This window comes from Rissa tridactyla, chromosome 7 (genome assembly GCF_028500815.1).
Source record: "Rissa tridactyla isolate bRisTri1 chromosome 7, bRisTri1.patW.cur.20221130, whole genome shotgun sequence".
Classification (NCBI taxonomy): Eukaryota; Metazoa; Chordata; class Aves; order Charadriiformes; family Laridae; genus Rissa; species Rissa tridactyla.
This window is the reverse complement of record NC_071472.1, coordinates 7789141-7808297: the sequence shown is the minus strand read 5'-3', so window position 1 is coordinate 7808297 and position 19157 is coordinate 7789141. Positions and strand designations below refer to the sequence as shown.

General features: G+C 40.0%; 2 protein-coding genes across 17 annotated transcripts in view; one reads left to right on the top strand and one right to left on the bottom strand.

The window, feature by feature from the left end:
• ZRANB3 (zinc finger RANBP2-type containing 3) overlaps positions 1–4025 on the bottom strand; it is a 49436-nt gene extending 45411 nt beyond the window's left edge. Inside the window, exon 1 of one of the 2 annotated variants that reach the window (XM_054207976.1) lies at positions 4009–4025. Coding sequence is in view for 1 of the 2 variants with exons in the window: in XM_054207975.1 (XP_054063950.1) it covers positions 3838–3851 (14 nt within the window). In the remaining variant the exon portion in view is untranslated. Of the gene's footprint in view, positions 1–3837 lie in introns of both variants that reach the window. The other variant, XM_054207975.1, reaches the window with a different exon arrangement.
• An 851-nt stretch (positions 4026–4876) lies between these two features.
• The window catches only part of R3HDM1 (R3H domain containing 1), an 85028-nt gene continuing 70747 nt past the window's right edge, over positions 4877–19157 (top strand). For 4 of the 15 annotated variants that reach the window (XM_054207904.1, XM_054207903.1, XM_054207905.1 and 1 more), the window contains exons 1-2: positions 4899–4999; positions 9812–9877. The gene's annotated coding sequence lies outside the window, so the exon portion shown is untranslated. Of the gene's footprint in view, positions 5000–9811; positions 9878–19157 lie in introns of those variants that run through there. The other 11 variants (XM_054207901.1, XM_054207902.1, XM_054207897.1 and 8 more) reach the window with 7 other exon arrangements.

The window sequence follows — 19157 nt, the reverse complement described above, 5'->3', positions numbered from 1 at the left end:
ACATAAAAAGCCCTAGAAATACATGCACGTGCATGAAAACAACAATCCTAACTGGAATCATAGATACGTGTGTGTGTGTATATACACACACTTAAGGTCTTCTGTTATCAACACGGTTTCAACCCTGGTCTCAAAAACATGTAACTTGTGGGTCTGAACACCTGATGTTACTCACTGGATGAGTGCAAGTGACTCATCCAGCAATAAGAACTCCACTACTGGAGAGAGGCTGCTGTTGTGCTTCCAATAGCATCATCAAGGGACAGCAAGCCCAGTTCTCAAGTAAGCCTGGTGTTATCAACAGAAAGACAGGATCTTTTCTCCCTAGATTCATATCAGGTCATGCACTCAAGACGCTAACCTAACAAGAGACAAGCCCAGTGCTGCTAAACCTCCTGACACAGACTTCTGACTAAAGACCTTCTAGTACATAACCTGTCCAGAGGTTAAGAGGGATACCTTTTGAATGTCAACGAAATAGCCAGTTATAAAGGAAATCTGGATTTCTTTTGCAGACCAGGCATTCTGTGTTGTCTAAGTGTAACTGTGGCTTTTTTTTTTCCCTCCATTTTTAAAAGCAGAATCTCTCTCATATCTTTAAAGAAACAACATTCTTGTACCTTGGGCCTCTGGAACATTCAACAGCAGATAAAAGTACTACGATCAGTATCAAGGGTCTTTGATGCATGTCCATCAGTGAACTTTGCTTAACAGAAAGAGGAAAGCCACCAGCCTGCCCTGTATACCCAAGAGATGCATTTCACAGGAAAGAAGCCATGAAGCTCTGGTAAACACCCACTTCATCTCCCGGTTGAGCAAACAGAAATGTTTCAGCTCTAACTGTTGGGAAAGCAATCATCATCACTTCAATAGTTCTATCACAATATTTTCCACAGAGTATTTTTGTTTTCATTAAAAGTTGATTAAGGTACTTCAAGTCTGCTGGCAAAAACAAGCACTGAACATTTCTGTAGAGACAACCTTAAACAAGCATGCTGCAGGATTGGTGGACCCAACAAACCTGTCCAACACTCAGTTCTGTGATTCACCCCTAAAGAAAACTTCTGACTCATTTTCTGTGATGATTTTCTATTCTATAAAAGCAGAGAAGATTATATTCTTATGATCAGCTTACTACATAGCTTGCTGTGAGTGACAACATGTGAATGAAATGTTAACATAACTAGCTTTCTGTGGAACTAGATTATGACAAGATTCTTTCATTGAAACACTGAATAAAAACCATGAAGTTTCAGAAGCATAAATCTGAATTAGAGGAGGCACATATGATTCATTAGTACATAGAGATATTACCATACGAAATGTTTCTGGATCAGTCACTAATAAGGTTAAAACTGACTTTGCAGATCTATCTTAAAAAGCAGCAACAGCAACACAGAAAGCACTAACTACCAGATACGTACAAGTTTTTATTTATTTTTTTCTCTAGGTGAATAATTAAAGAAATGAACAGTGAACAGTTCTAGAATAGGTGAGTGATTAAAGAAGTCCACATGCAGTGAACAATGACTATTATAAAGACATATCCAATGACTAGCATAGCACAAGACAAGACAGCAATATGAACTGTGCCTTACTAAGCCTTTCACGCATTGCCCCTTGGAAAGGCAAAGTAGTGTGCATGATTACATTACCCCAATACTCTCATAATTACCAATCTTATGCTCTAGTCCTTCGCATTTACCTAATCTACACTATTATTTTAACTTGGACTACAAGCTTTCAAAGAAGGACTTTGCCACCTGCTGTGCATATATAACCTACCATTCTCGTGTCTGATTACTGTGGAGTTCAGGGCAAATAAAAATACCTCAGGTAAAATAGTTAATGCTTGATATATGATTGCCTGAGAAAATGCACTTCAGAATTAATTTTTAAGAACTCAAATAACTGAAATGCAATTTTATTTTTTTTTCCAAAAAAAATCAACACTTACATAGCTCTTCCTCAAACCTTTGAAGTTTACTTCAATTATTGCAAACATACACTTTTTAATGATCACACAAAGAACTATACCCTGAAGATTCAAAGATCTGTCACAATTTCCGAATAAACAGCAGTGATAAAAACCCCATATTCAGTATATATAGTCATACCTGCAGCACTATTTTATGATATCCAAAGTTATAGAAGGCACTTTGAAAGGTATATTGACGCTATAAAAGATTTATTTTGGTTGTGTAGAAAATTAGAATGAACAGCAATGAAACATGACAGAGAAAGAAATAAATTCCACCAAACTGCCCTTTATTGATTTGCTAAAGTAATAATTATACTGAGAATCGATGCCTTACTTTGTTTAATGACTTTGGCAATGGTGGTCATTTATATTTTGTTTTGAGACAGATCAATTATGTACACCACTGTAGTAATGTCAACAAATAAAAATAGCCTTTTTTTAAAAAAAATTAGTCAGTGTAACAGAAGACCAGTTTATGTCTGTTGTTCTAACCACTGCACATTCGGAAGCTTTAAGAAGAGAGAGAAAGATTAATGCATGTTTTCTGTAACTACAATTTTTCATTTATTTCTGTGCCCTTAATGTGTTCTAATATGCATCCCATCAGTGTTCCCATACCTGTAGATGACAAGCTCTGGAACTTCAGTTTTGTCAAACAAAACAGATGTAAAATGTTTGGTGTGGAAATTTACCTTTTCACTCAGAGAGTTCACTCAGCTACAGAAGTTTTAGGAGTAAAAAAAAATAAAAAGAAAACCTGTGTGGTATTTTCTCAATTTTTAAAAGGAAATCAAGGATGAAATAGCTGGATTATTAAACCTAGTAACTTTTCATCTAAAATTGCTTTAGTATCTCAGGACTAGTGAGTGGTAAATGATGCCAACTTTTAAAAGCAGGAACAGGGAAGACTCATGGAACTACAGCATGATTCATTTACAGGGTATAAAAATCAATAAAAATTATGAAGTGCAGAACTTGTGAACACCAGGATAAATGCATCTAGTTGGTGGGAGTCAACGCATCTTTTGCAAAGGTGAGATTTATCTTTCAAGCATACTGAAGTACTGAACTTTGAAGAAAAATTGAGTTGTCGTGAAAAAATTGCACTGAAACTCTTTTTTAAATACAAGCAAGTAGATTGTTCATACATGAGAGAAACAACACCAGCGATATTTCAAATGACTCTGCTCCAACTTCTATTATGTTCAATGAATTTGTAAGTGATCTGGAAAAGTAAGTAACGACAGAGGGATAAGGGCAGTGTAAATACCAGTAAAATAAAATAAAAGCTAAAAATCTGGAATTATTTCTGTCACTGCTGCTGCTACACTGCATTTCATTGTAAACACTTACCCTTCCAGAGGTATATATTGAGACCCAACTTGTTGAGGATATTACCCCAGGTAATATGTTTCCTTATTGGAAGGTTGGGTGGCATGACTGATGAGAACTTTTAAGTTGTCAACACAAGCTGACATCAAACGCACAATTTTATTTTCACAGGCCACTAAGTATAGCCTTTTAATGCAGCTCAGTAGCAGATGCCTAAAGCAAATTAGTATTTCCATCAAGCATTTGCTTAATAAATTTCCTCTTGCAGGTCCTAACTGCTCCACGACTGTATGTTCAATAAAACTTAATAGGGAATTTAAGGCCCTAAGAAAATCATGGGATCTTGCCTGAGAGATTCATCAACCATTTTCCCACCGGTAGAATAATAATGAATTGAAAAACTACTCAAGTCATTAGAATACGGAGTTTTAAAAAACGTTAAAACAAGAAGCAATCAGACAGGACAAAGGACATTACAAAGCTCTGTGGCACACAACAGTTCTTCCACAGGCCAGCCTTAATACCTGCCTAGGGGCATCTGCGGGGGGGGACTTAAGCAATTCCCTGTACGCAGCAGCGCCCTGCAATAGCAGAACTACCTCAGCACATGCTGTGATAATCCAGCAGCAGCCAGGGCGAGCGGAATCAGCGAGGCCTTCTGGCACAGAGATGGGCTGAGAAAGAACGAGTCCCACCTGGAACCTCGTCCCTTCACCACACCGTTCCCCTCAGGGCAGCCCCTTAAGGCCTTACACCCCAACGCTCGACGGGGACAGGCCGCCTTCCCGGCCCAGCCTCCATCCTCCAGGCCTCACAGCCGCCCCCTCACAGCCGGCCCCCCCTCACAGCCCCCCTCCTCACACCACGGCGCCACCGCAGCGAACGGGCTGGAAACGGCCCCTCCCCACTCCCCGCCGCCCGGAGGGGCCGCTGGCGAGCGATGGCCGCCGGGCCGTACCCCGCGTCGCCACTCACGGCTCCGTCTTCGCGGGCTCCGGGCTCGAACCGCAACCGCCCGGAAGTGACGCGCAGTCGCGGGGGAAGGCGGGGGAGGGGGAGTAGCACGCACGCAGCCGGGCGCTTCCCGCCGCTCTCAGTGCGCCCTGCCGGGAGGGCTACGAGGGCCACCGGGGGGACCGCTATGGGGATGGGCCGCGCCGCAAGCGGCAGCGGGCCCGCTCGGGCGCATTTCGGGCGAGGGAGGGTGGCCGCTGGCCGGGGAAGGGGGGCCAAGGAAGTGGGGGCAGGCGGGCTGTCATTAGCCGCGGGAGCAGTCCGTCTGCGCGCTGCTGCGCCGCCAGTGGCTGTCGGCTGCCCACAGTGGGCGGGCGTTGCGGTACCGGTATCTCTCTTCTCGTTGGTGTTCAAGGCCTTCTGTCAAGGCAGCGGCGCTCTCCCATTGGTCACTGCCTTCTGGGCGGGCTTGCGCCTCCGTCAGCGCTGAGAGGCACCACTCACCGGCAGAGCCGGGGGAGGCCGCCACGCCGCTGATTGGTCCGCGCCGCCGTTAATCATTAGCGTCCTGCGTGGCTATTGGCGGCTGTGGCGCGGGTGGGGCGGGTCTTTCTCCCCGCCGCGGCAGCAGGAGGAACCCGGGCGGCTGTCGCGGCTGGCGATGGGGTTAAGCGCCCCTCGTGCGTGAGCCCGCCGCCGCGCCGGCCCCAGCCCGCCGGCCGCGCTGCCGCGGTAAGGAGCCCGCCGCTCCGCCGGGGAAGGCGGCCCTGTGGGCGGGGAGCGGTGGTGGCGGGGCCGCGGACTCCGCGGAGGAGGAGCGGGGGGGCAGTCGGCCGCGCCCGCAGTGCGGAGAGCGGGGGGCAGCCGCTGAGGGAGCGGGCGGGCCCGCGCGGGGGAGGGGCGCGTGCCGTGGCCGTTGGGGCCGTTGGCGGCCGGCTGCACCTGCACGCTGTGGGGACGGGGGTCCCGGTCCGGCGGGGGGAGGCTGAACCCGCTGCCCTTCCCTAATATAGGCAGGGCCGGCCGGCGGAGCGGGGCACGGCACGGCGGCCCGGAGCCGCCGGTGGGCCCCGGGGCTGCGCCCTCGGCCTGCTGCAGCCCTGCGCCGCGCCGGCCCGGGGTCTATTGGAGGATGTTGGCGCCTGGGCAGGCGCTCTCCCTGCGAGCCGGGGGTAGGGACCGGTCGGTGGCCCTCGGAGCCCTTCAGGCGGTGGGCTCTAGGGGTGCCGGGGTGGGCTCCAAGTGTTGCGGGGCTGGGGTTTTCGGGTTTAGCCCTTCGGGTTAGCAGTAGTTGGTCGCAAGCTTGCTGCGCTCGTATGGGCTATCGTGGGTTCCTATTTAGACCTCCCCTTATGTTGTCTGGAGGAAAAAATCTTATATTTGTGCTGCCTATGACAGTGTTGGAAGAGGGTTGTTAATCTTTTATGTTGGGTTTTTTTCTGTCGCATGTTGGACGATTCTGCATGTGGATGTATCTAGTGTACTATAATCCAAAGTGTAAGTAGAACCGATAGCAAAGCATGTCACAGCCTGGTTTTTACAGTCTCTTTTAATAACATTTTTAAATGAGTTTTCAGCACCGAAGAAGGGTTTCACTTTATGAGCGAGAGAGAATGAGCCAGAAAAAGAAGTAAGGCATAGCTGTTTCTTACATTGAGTCTGAGAAGAATTCAGGTTATTCATACTAAGACATCTGCACAAATTCTGTTTTTCATAATTAAGCCTGTAGTGCAAGATACACATTGGTGGATTTGTGCGGTATCTATAGAAAGCTGGGTTAGGAAGGTGATGGTGAAAAAAAAAAAAAATGAGCAATGGGTGCTTTGTTTAGGGTGCATTGTCAGATAATATAATATACAAAAGTGTGTGGTGTTTTGGAGTGGTTTTTTAATTATTTGAATTTTTAATGGTGATGCCCTTTTTTCATTAGCCTGAAATTAGAGAGATCTTGTGTGCCTAATGCAAAACAGGGAATATGTTGGGTTTTTTTTCTCTTACATAGTGGCTGATGCTAGCCTTCTTGCATTGAGGCATTAACTTGCAGTTTCCACCGGGATTACTTTCTCATGTCCTGTCTTCTACAAGGAGTATTGTACTTGAGACTTGCCTTTTGGTTACATAGCAAGCAGGTGACATGATCACAGCAATCTTCCAGTGCAGTATTTCTCGTGAATGTTAGATTAGAAATATGTATTTATTGTTTAAATGAAAGCAACAAAAATGAAGTTCCAAAATTATTTTTTCAAAAGGTTTTAGTCAAACAATTTGCTATTCAGGATAAAAAAAAATGGCAATGGAAACATTTTATTCGACAGTCTTGCATTTGTTTGTTAAAAATGATAATATTACTGTCAGGCAGATAATATTAAATGTTTGTTTTTGCAGTAAATACTGTGATGTCAAGAGTTTGAGTATTTTGTAGGAAATCTGTAATTTATAGCTTGGACTTCTCAAATATTAAATTTTTTTGTTGTTAAAAAAAAGACCCAATGGTAAAAATAATATAAAGACTTGTTGTGTCTTTAAAATCTTGGAAGGTCAAAAATGTAGTACTTGTAACACCATTGCTCGCTATTGCTAGGCCACTTTTTAATTTACAAGACCTGTAAATTGCTATCAAGATCAACTACTACTTTTCTCGGGAGTAAAAGTGGGTTTGCTAAATACCAGAATTTTAAGAGGCGTGCAGTGTAGTGTGTTAGGTTTTCCAGAAACTATTTGTTAAAGATTTGTGAAAGGTGAATTACTCAAATGTGTTGCAGTGGTCCCCTGATTACATTTTGCTTTTGTGTGTGTATGGAGGAATAAAGAAGGTAAATCTGAGGAGACAGATACTGCTACTTTCCTCTTTCTTGTCTTAAGCGTAATTCTGTCTATGTGTTGTTGTTTTTTTTTCTTCCTTTAACTTGTATTAAGTCTTTGTTTTTCATTTCACCTGTTGTTTCAATATATTTGCTTTACATCATAGTCTTATTTATTTTATACTACTTGCTTAAAGTCTGCGAAACTGCTTCAAACTAGCAGGATGTTCTAGGTGAAGTGTTTTAGGTTGAGCTCTGGGTATGAAACACAAACACCATGGTTTTGTGTTTTACTCAGTTGAAAGGTGCTGTCGGTTTGCTCCAGTAGCCTAGGTTAGTTTAAGTTTGTGTATCTTTGTATCACCATTTTCACACATTTACTTCTCCCCAGAGTTAATTTCTTTAAGTAGTCTAGTACCACATCTGTTTAAATACAATGATACACTACCTTGAAACTTTAAATGTATTCTAGCTTTTAAAAGTAATTGATACAGTTGCATTTTTTTGGACTCTTTGGGAAAAATGGGACTTTTGACAGCATGTTCGTAAAGAGTGGGTTGTCAGATAATGTTAATGGAGCAGTATAAACTTCGAATGAGCTGCAATGTAGCATACATCAAATTTTTAAAAACTTTTTAATATATATTGACGGCGTTGTTCAGTTTTGGTAAGCTAGACAACTCTGCTACCTGCATAAAAATAGCACCAACTTTGGATGTCCGGCTAGTGATAGACAATAAATTTACTATTAAAGTGTATAGTTTCTGAGATTTTCCAATATACCCTAATTCTTCTTATTTCATAGATATGAAAAGAGTTAAGCAATAGCCAGTAAATAGAAAATGCCGTAATTCCTTAGTGTGACATCTGAGGAGCTTTCATAGAAGTGGTAGAGCGTTCTGTAATCCTGGCCCCACTAGGTTGGAAGGACTGCAGGAGCGTTGGGGTTTGGGAGCCCGGTTAAGCTTTTAGTGGCAGTTTTCCCATGTACATTCCACTTAGTAGTGGCTGGATAGGAATGACCCAGGGGCTTTTGTTAAACTGCATTCCGAATTGAGCCTTTTAGTAATGGAAAGATGAGTCGTTTAGCAATGCAAGACCTGAATAATAAGGTCATTCACACCGTGCTCTTTAGGCAAGAAGCAACTATGTGATTGCCTTAATATGGTGCTTACTCTGGATGATAGGTGGCATCTATGCAAGCCCATTAAAGTAGGTTTTATGTGTTTCTTTATTGGCCTCTCTTTGAGGTAGTGGACGGATGTGCTGTATAACAATGTTAAGAGATTTTTTTGAAAGCGATATTGGAAAGCTCTATTTCTAGGAGATCACAAGTCAGCAACATTATGATTAAATATTGTTGGGAAAATTGTATTTTCAGCCTGCCTATAATCTTATTTTGATTTCATAACTTTCTGAAGGAGTGCTTTAGAGGAAATCATGTCTGAAACCAGACTGGTGGAAGCTTAGCAGCCTTAATTACAGAACAGCCTCCACTGCTACTCTTGTGCATAAGTTAGTCTCCTGCAGTTTAATGTATGTATTATGAGAATCCTGTCAATGTGTCGTTTTATGATATGAACTTTTCTCCAATATATAGAACTAAGTTTCCAAGAATTTATATTTGGTTATTGCATATTTGTATCCAGGCTGCTGAAGCAAACTGTAGATTTGAAGAGCATGGCTGTGGGATGCTTATTCAAGGGTTTCCTTTCTATTCTTTATCTTGGATCTCTGGAAGGGAATGGGGCATCATCTCTTTGCAGCCATTGGTTTCTGCATAAACATTTACATACTGTGCTGTTCACTTGTCTTTGTTCATCTGCTGCTAAGTTTTTCTGTTCTTCTACCTCTTTCCCAACATCAATTCTTGTTGTTCTTTAATCTCAAAAATTTGTGTATAAAACAGAATTTTGTCCTTTATTTAACACTCTCAACTCTCTCTTCTGCCCCCTCCCCAGGTTTATTTGTTAGGAAATTTGTACTGATGTTTATGAAGGGTCTTTGTCCAATCATGTGTTTGAAGGCTGAAGCTTGTCACGACAAACATCTTAAATATCATTAAAGCTATGGCTAAATATTATAGCATAGCGGCTCATTCACATTGAAAGCATAGTTTTGGATAACTTGTGTTACTGGGTCAAAAAATAACCTCTAAAAGGCATAAATGTAGAAGATGTCATTGTTACATTTGGTTTAGCTGACCATTCTTAGCATAGATCTGGTGCTGAGTTTTGTATTTTTCTGAAAAATGTTGTGTATGTTCAGCTAGCAGTTAACCTACCACAATTGTTTTGAAGAAGTATGTTCGCAGCTAGGTGAGGTGTAGCAGCTTTCTGTTAGTGTCCAACTGAACCATTTTACTTTACATTATGGCGAAGCAGGATATAAGTAGATGTACTCCTTGCAAATACCTGCCTTTGTGAAAGAGGCCATCATGTTGACATATCCTTAGCTTTTTGTTCCTACTCTCTATCACTCCCTGTGATCTGTTGAATGAGCTGTTACTGTGAGGAGTTTCTGAACATTTCACTTTCAGCTGTGTAAGATGTAGGTCTCTTATTCTGTCAAATTGAAACATGTATAGGGAGGTTCACAGGAGCAGTTTAACTGGCAGATGGAGGAAATGGAGACTGTAAGTGAGATCAGTGACTTCTTTAGTGCAGCTGAATCTAGAAAAGGCTGTTGCTGTGCAGCTGGTGAGTGAAGTTTGAACTAATTCAAGTGCTTCTGCCAACAGCAGATCGAGGAGTGTTCTCACAGTCCTTTTTGATGTCAGAGCTTTGGGCATAAAAACCTCCTGCTGGTGGTGAGTAGCTGGGAGCAGTTGCATCATTGACCGGCATGCTGGATCCACAAGAAGATTTCCATCTGTTTTCGTATTCTAAACGAGCTCAGAAGAATTTGATGTGTTCTTGTGGAGATACAGTAGGAGTTTTGAGAGGCTTTGGAAAATTGTTGACCCTTATAACTTATGCTTTGATCAAATGTTCAGGCTTTGTGCCCAAATGATGCAGTAGCAAAATTAGTAAATCAGTTTGTGGGGAATTCTTGTCCATGTTATCACAGTGTGATTTGGAGCATTTCAACAGACGGTACAGTAAAAAGCCTGTTTCCTTTAAAGGGTTGTAAATTCTTCTGTCGTTTGGATGAAGAGCTAGATTTCAGGTTCCATGTGCTCTGTAGGTGTTTAAAGAGTAAAACTTGCTGCCAGGATTAGATGCTTTTTCTCCCTTTCTTCTGTAATCTATTGAATCTATTCCATAACTTAAAGCAAGAACCAAACCCTTGCCAATTTCTGTCTTCTCTTAAAAGTAGCTTGATTGGTTAGCATAGCTACATAGAGTGTCAGTGCCTTGACTCAAAATAAAACTTGGCTTGTCTTTTTGAATTGATGCATCCTTATCCTTCTTAAACTTGAGAAGTCAGACTACTCCCGAACAAGAACTTTTCCCTAATGGCTTTCCAAGGGAGAAAACCAAGAGAAACTGATTAATTTTCTTGTGTTAATAACTGTTGCGTATACTTCAGTGGAAGAATCTGTGTTAAAATGGATAATTGGATACTCACAGTGTCTGCTGATAGTTGTTCTACAGTTAGAATTGGCAATAACAAGTCTTTGATTTTTTAATTCCAATGAAAATTATAACTGATTAGTCTCCTAGTTTAGGTTTTGTGGTTTCTTTTTTGTTTTAAGCACATCAAAGTGATCTTTAATGTATTTTCATTGCAAATAATCTCTAAAAAGTATTCGAGGCATATGTTTCGTTGCATGTTGCATTACTCTCATGGAAAAATAAACTGCTCTTTCAAGGGTTTAAAGCTGTACCACAAGCCAGTACCAGTGTTGCTCTGAGGTGTCAACCTTGTGGTGTGGATTGGGAGGAGGAAGAGGACATGCGAAGCTAATAATTGACTTTATAGAGGCTGCTAGGAATACTAATGCCCTCTGGTTAGACTTGTGGTCTAGTAAATGGATGAATCTTTCACACAAACTATTGTGTTAATTTATGAAAATGTTATGATTTTCATCCTAATGCTTTGTGTGGTAACAGTACTCAGGTCCTATTTCCCTCTCTGTTTTCAAATAATGGCTTCTGGAGAGGAACACCTGTATTTATGTGGACATTCTCGTTACTGGGAGAAGCAACTGAGTCCAGACTGAGTTTAGCTAGTAATGATTTCAAGACAGAACAGCCTTCATCCAGTGTGATAAGTAATACCAACTTTTGACTAAGATTTCAGAGCTCTGAATGGTACCTTTAGGCTAAATTCTTAAAGCAGTAATATGAACAGAATAAATGTTACTGGGATAACCCAGTTATTGCAATGTATGATATTTCAACAGTTGGCTGTTCATCATTAGGTGTGATGACATCCCATTAGTTGTTACTTAATCTTCCCTTTACTGACACTGTAAAGTTTAATTTGAAAATCATAAAGAGCAGTAGCCCTTATTAAAACTCGTGTATCACAACAGCAGTGAAGTCTGTCCCAGCTCAGAATACAATCAGCTTTTTATCTGGCCTTTTATGTTGAAATATTAGACAATGATAGAAACTGGATTTGTGTATCTTATCTTCCTTGGTCCATACCAGTGTGAAGGCTTAAAATTACGATGTTCCATAAAGATCGAGAAATGTAAATGTATAGGTGTTCTCTCAGTATCTCTTTTTCTTGTCCTCTCTTCCAATGTGCAATGATATATAGGCTAATTTTAAGCAGGAAACAGTTTAGCCCATTTTTAACACGTGGAATAATTGGGGGTGGAGACCTTGAAAAGATTTTTCAGCTCTGATCAGACGATGTGTGAATTCAGGCATGTTTTAGATCTATGATGACAACTCTAAAGCTCATTGCTTGCCTGAGATCAGAGTGATCTGATGGCATTCTTAGTTGACAAGATATTGCTGCTCCAGAAAGGCAGCAGTCTCCTGTAGAGTTGTGTTGTATCTTGGCAGCTGACTAGCTCTTGATATGACAAGAAGGTCCTCATGCATGAAGTTAACAGGCGTTCAGCTTTAATACTGCTCATAACTTATTAACCTCTTAGGTTTGCAGTATCTGTAGTTGTTTTCTGTATCCATATTTTATTAACGTCTGTCTGCACTGCACTTACATGGTTATAACAGCAGTGATTCTAAAACTTTTAAACTATGTTTGAATTCATTATGCCTGTGTACTATATATAGGTTAAATATAGGCATGACTACTGTAAGGAAGATGGATTCTCTCACATGCTTGATGTTATAAGATAGACTTCCGTGGAAAATGTTGGAGGACATAAAGTTGATTTTAAACTATTTGAAATTTTTAAAAATAAAGTACAAGTAAGTAGACTTTCTCCAGTTTCTTTTCATTTTAAGGAGAAATTCTTGCTGATCCTAAGAAGGCTTCTTACCAGGCTAATTGAATGTAAAGTTGGATGAACAACTTTTCAGTTGGTTCCCACTGAGCCTAGGCCATCCAGGTACCCTAGTATTAAATAGCAGTAATTATCAGTAAAATAATGGAACGTTTGTGGATAAGTATGCAACTTAATGCACTGTGCACTGCATGAATGTGCCTGAATACTGAGAGACTCTGTGGGTCATTTAGTCCAGTGCCTTCTTATTAGAGATTATAATCCTTTCATAACTGTGTCAAACTTTACCTTAATGTTAATTAAATTGCTAGCTGTCATCTTTCCTGCTGAATAGCTGTTGTAAAATCTGGTTCTGTGATGCCTCCTGGCCTCCAGCATGGCTGACTGTGGCAACTTTATAGATGCGTGATTTTGTGGCAACATTTCCCTCTAGCTTAAGTAGCTCCTCTACCTACCTGTTATCTATTACAGCCACATGTGCCATCTAATGAAGACCTGTCCTGTTCAGTTTTTTTATAAAAATATCCATCATGCTATAAAACAAATCTTCATTAAGTTTACTTTTCCTTCTTCCCTCCCCTCTAAAGAGAGAAACAATGTTTGATCCTGCTAAGTTTCTTTAATGTATAGCCTCTTGTTTCAGTGATTGTACCATGAAAGAGGAGAATATGCCATTGCAAAAAAAATTGGTACTTAAAGTTAACTTTACTTCCTTGACTGAACCCTCTACTTGTTAACAAATATCTTTGAAAGGTATGAATACCAATGTGGCAGAAAGTGACGGTCCATGGTTTTTTTTCAGTTGGGGAAAGGAAGAATCAGCTCTCTGTCTCCCTTGTGCTTGGGCCTGGACAGTTAAGCTGCTGTTCTGATGATGTGCTTTCAGAAGTGTTCATTAGGAAGAAGCAAGATGCTGATTTTGTTACCAGGATTTTCAGTTTAGAGATACAAAGTCATGCTTAAACAGGTGTTGGATGAAGCCATCATATTAGTGAAGCAATTGTCTTCTGACCTCTCTCTCACCAGAAAGTTAAACAAAGGAATTCACAAGATTCAACTGCAATGCAGGGCACTGCTCAGCACTGGATCTTAAACCTATTTAGGCTGAAGCTGCTGCAGAGGACAGTAGCTCATTTATAAACAATGCAGGAAGACTAGCTGTAAGAATCGGATACTTTAATCTTCTGTGAGTTAGACTGTCTGTACTGAACATTCTTGAATTGTGGATTCCACCGAAAACTGGTTTAGCTATATCCTAATTAAAGAGGCTTTGCTGACACGGAAGGCTTTCCTGGTAAAATTTGACCAGATGTCAACTTATTGTTGTGAGACTTCACTGGATGAACTTCAGTTTAAAAACTAGTTCTAGCTATCCATGCGGTATTCAGATCTGTACAGCTGTCACACATGATGACAAGACAATTTAATGTGTAGCTTGTTCTAGGGCTTGTCCTGAAATGAATGGACACTAACTGAAAATCAGCTAAACTGAAACAATTGCACTCAGTAAATAGAGATACTTGATGAAGAATTGAAGAGTGTTTATCAGAACAATATCAAATAATTAGATTATCCACCTTTTAATGGGTTTTTTTGGTAATATCAGCTTTGTAAAACAGCTTTGCAGTTTGTGGTTGCAAACATTAATATACAGTCATCTTGTGGCATATGAATTTATATCTCAATACATAGACTATGTTAATATCCAGAAATTGGGAACTTTGCCTAAATCAATGACACATTTTATGGTTATATTGGCACTTAAAACAGAGATCTGAGATCTGTGACAAAAAGCCCCCAAAGGTGGGGATAAGTTGTTGGGTTTTTTTTTTTTTTAACATATCTCATTACAGCTTCAGTGAACTCACAGGGAGGAACAGTTCAGTCCTAGAATACATTAAAAGAGTTTTCTTCTGTCATATGCAGCAGAAGAATGTTACAGCTGGCTGTGTCCAGATACTCTAATCATTGGTGACCAGCTAACTGGAGACTTTGTTGGAAAGCCAAGTGAAGGAGTATATGTTAGTTCTGAAGTTTTAGTGGTGTCTTGACTTAAGAGATTTGAAAGTGTTAAATTAACAAAAATCTTGCCAAGTCTTGCTGCCATTGCTTTTCAAGTGCAATAAAAGACTATCTCTAGGCTGTGCATAAGGCTTCCCCCCATAGCATTTTGCATGTGGCAAAATTCCTGCTTGATGTTCCTTCATGTGCTTGATGGATAAAATGTGTCCAGTTCTTCTCCATTAGTCTGGTGTTTACTTTGGAATTGCCAAGATTTGTTCCTATCCCTCTGGAACTATTGCTGAATCAGTACAAGGAGAATCTTAGGCAGAAAATTAGATTTAGCTTTGGCTTAGAGAAACTATTCTTTTAGATTGTGTAACAGTATTTTATGCAAAATTACTGCTTATGTCTCTTTATGCTTGAGCCGTGAGCCTCTTTTGTTCAGGCTAGTGATCTTGCCTTATGTATCATGTTAGAGCAATAAAGAAATGCATGTTTAGAACTCTTTTATAAATATTATAGGCAGCGTATGTAGTATTTCCATTTGTGGTGATGGAATAAGGCTGTTGCTTTTATAAATCTCACTATTCAGGAGTATGAATAATTCAGTCTGGAGTCTAAGATCTTCGTATATTGCCACCTGCTCATTATTCAGAAATTCTTGTTACAGTCTACTGTTGCCCTAGCAACATTCTGAAAATTAGTGCTGCATCTATGAAAAAGCTTTTGTTTATCTAGCAAAGCCCACTATCCCAGCTGTATTATTGCAGGAATTGCAGGATGCATCTCAAGTGGCTACTCCAGGTCCCAGCCCTAGTTGTTAAAAAGATAATAATCTCCTTTTATGTGGCGTTAACTGAAAATTGTTAAATTGTTCTTTTTTTTTTTTTTTTTTTTCAACTAGTCATAGGTATTAAATGTGATGCTGTTTTACCTTAAAGTCCCTTTAGGGTCTGATGATACCATTACATTATCTCATTCATGTACAGATGCTTGACTGTACAGATATGCAAGAAAGTAAAAATCAGATGTTGGCTCCTGTTATTCTTCTCTGTCTATCCTACCCATCTCTCTCTTCTTTCCTTTCTCCCTCCCCCTGTTGACTTTTACATGAGAAGTCAGATCTTGTTTAACCTTAAGCATTCTGGGATGTAAAAAGATCTTTGTGCTGATTAAGTTGATATTAGCCGATTTGGGGTGGGCGTAGGGGAGGTGTTAACGAAGTCCTTGAAACTGCTAATACTGGAGCTAACAGAAGTCTCTCACTGCTTTAGGTTGAACATACTTACCTCACAAGATATACCAACACAACTTACTTTTAGAACAAAGTAGAGGAGTAAAGCTGATATTCTGGATTTTATTTTTTCAATTTATTTTTCTCTCTTGAAAAACAGTGTTAAAAAATATTTGAGTTCCTAAATCCTCTCCATCATCGTGAAGCAAGAGAAAAGCTGCAACCCTTTCCCTAGCCCTTCTTTTATATGTGGTTCAGATCTTCCTCCCATGTTGTATTGTCACTTGTTTGGTTCAACCCTGCAGTTACTTTCATTCCTTTCTGTATGGGTGGAAGGTAACACATACCTGCTCTGAGGAAACTTGTCGCTCTTGTCTTATCTGACCTGTTGATTTTCAGATTCTGAGTTCTGGACAGTAATAGACTTCTGCTAAATTAGCAAGCTGCAGTCAAACTTCACACTAGAAAAATACTTTTGTCCAGACTTTTACATCTCCCTTGGTTTAAACTAATGCATTCCTTAGTCTTTTGCCTCTGAAGTACTTGAGGATTGGAATCGATGAGATAAGAAGTTTTGTGATTTCTTTAGGGGTTTTCTTTGTGCCTGCTTCATGGCATGAAAGCATGCTGGCAGCCATTGCTGCCAGTTCACAATGTTTTAAGAGTATATGGAACTACAGAGAGAGAACACAGAAGGAAAAAACTTCTGACTGGACTAATATTGTTATTTTCAAGAACTGTCTGGTTTGGGTTTATAGTGATCTTAAGGGTGTTTAGTCTAGGCACCTGAAAACTAGTGATAACTAGCAACATAGTAAACGTTAAGTTGTGGGAAAGGAGGAGGAACAACTGAAGTAGGTGAGAAATGTGGGATTACAATGGAATTGCTCATCATGATTCTAGCCAAAGCCTCCCTTTCCTTGCTTTTAGGCATCTGGCACTGAAGCCCTGGTCCCGTGTTCATAGATTAGAATTCTTTGGAATGATAACACCATTTGTTGTGCTGGCCAGCATGGAATTTTGCAAATATGAGAGAAGGTTTATTGTTTGGGGTTTTGTTATTTTGGGGGTAGGCGTTATTATTTGGGAACTTCTATTTCAGCTGTCCCTTTGCAGAAAATAACACTGGTTTAGAATAAACATTTTCTTACAGTTCTCTATTCTCATTTCTGTGTTCGCAAAACTACTGGTCATTGTGACTTATTGCTGGAATAGTTGAAAACTTAGCTTTATTGTTTGCTTGATAGCGTCTTTACAAAAAAAGTTGATTTTGCACCCCTCAACATTCCTCTCCCCTGCCTAGTGTGACAGGTCTGTATGTATTGCTTATGGGGTTTGGACAGCATAGTTTCAAAATCAGTACATTCTAAAGAATGATTATTTGCATATTGCACACCTTATGGAGCCCAGAGGAAATTTATCATAAATGTTACTTTTTGTTCAGACTGTTGCTTTTTTGTTCAAGACCTCAAAACACAATGAACCTGATGTGTCTGTCAGGATATTACAGTATATTGGTTTTGATTTCAGGCAGTTAAGATGACCTTAAACTCCAAGCTGCAAATGAGTAGCTTAATTTTCTCCTGAGCTAATGCCTGGCATTTGGATGAGACTGTATAAAAGCAGAATGTCTAGAACAGTCTGAATTTAAACTACAGTTCAGGAAAAAGTTAATGTCAAGATATGAATGCAAAACCAGGCATAGTGTGTTCATTAGGTTTGCGTGAATCTATCATCTTGAGACTACATTTACTATTCCTTTAATTTTTTTCTTATATTTTATTTTTATCAACAATGAAGTAGGTTAGGTTTGTGGAGAAAATGTGAAGGTCTTGAAAGGTTTATAGACCTGTTTTTTAGAAGTAACAGTGAATGAAAGTGTTCAGTAATAGGAAGAGCTGGGGGTGAAAGGACAGAGAATACAGTGATTAAACATGTATCTGGCAAAACTAAGTAACTGATCTTTACTCTGTTTTTGTGATATATTCACTCTTTTGTTAAGCATGACGCACTTCTCAGTTGTTTGCTTAAACCTCAGTACTTTTACAGATATTTTTAGTCTTTAATTCTTTGAATGCTAGAAGTATTATTTTCAGCTTGTTTCTATACTGTTACTCTAGACTTTTTAATTAACGATAAGTTAGTCTTTCATCAGCAATCAGCCGTACAAATGGACCCACCAGACAGACACTTGCTCATTTGGTGTCCGTTGTCCAGAAGGCATTTGAAATGTAATTGCATTTCATCTTTAAGACTAGCTTTGCACAGTCAGTGTTTTAGGATTGCTTAAATTTAGGGCTTTAGTTTAAGGTCTACTGTATTTAGATTTGGACAACACTTTGTCATTATCTAGTAACCATAGCTAAGTGGTGACTAGTTTCTAAACAGCAGTAAAATTGTTTCATTTATACTAGTAAGAATGAGAATATATTTTACTTCTTGGAACAAAAATAAAACCACCAGAGAAAGATGTTTATTTTAGCTTCATCACTGTACTGAATAAACTGTGCTTATGGTGCAAAGGAATGAAATTGCAGTGGTTGAGCGTTTGTGCTTTCTCGGAAGTGGGGGGGGTTTATAGGGAGATTATATGAACTACATACAGCATAGGCATTCATGACCAGTCTGGAGTTAGATAATTTCTCTAAGGCTAGAGATGAGGATATTTCTGTTCAATCAAATGTTTAAGACTTAATAGCAGTTCAGAAGAGAAAAACTCAAAATCAGTCAAGTGGATGAAACTTGCTGTGATCGGAACGTGGCTTTGTGTGGCACTTCTAAGTTCATGTAGACAGGCCAAATGCTACTTACATTCTTAATTGTCTCCCTTGCTCATGTAACTGGGAAAAGCTGCTCTATTTCCTGTAGGTTTATAGATAAACTTCATTTTGGAATTGTGATAAGTGGTTTACTTAACAAACTATCCAATTCTGGTCTTTTAAAAAGTTTTCTCAAGCTTTTTCTTTTGGTTGGTTCAGAAGCTTGATTTTTAGCTTGTTCTTTATGAATCTTCAAAGAACTAATTTTTGTTCTCTTCCTCTGTTCATTCTTCTAAAAGGAAAGGCTGTTAGATCATTGGAGTTCATTAGCTGTGTGCTTCCTCCTCCAGGAGTCTGTGTCCTGCCTTTTCTGCCCTGAAAATGTACCGGCCTGTAAATCTTACTGGGAGTTGTTTGGGAGAATATAGGGCCCTTGTGCCTCAAGTGTTTGGATATTGCAGACCCAGTAATGCCTGCTTCCCAGCCTGCTTTTGCTTTTTCAATCGGTTCAGATTTCTGTCTCTGTCAATACTCCTGTTCGAGTTTTAAAGAAAAATGTCTTTCAGGCCAGTCCAGTCTCCTGTAGTCTGTGAGTCAGATACAGGTTTGGGGGCACTTGATGGTGCACTTTGCCACTTACTGAGTTGTGTAATTTTTTTATGAGTTTTTTTTTTTAAAGAAAAAGGTGAAGTTATTAATTTTCACCATCACTTGTGTTGAAGTTTTT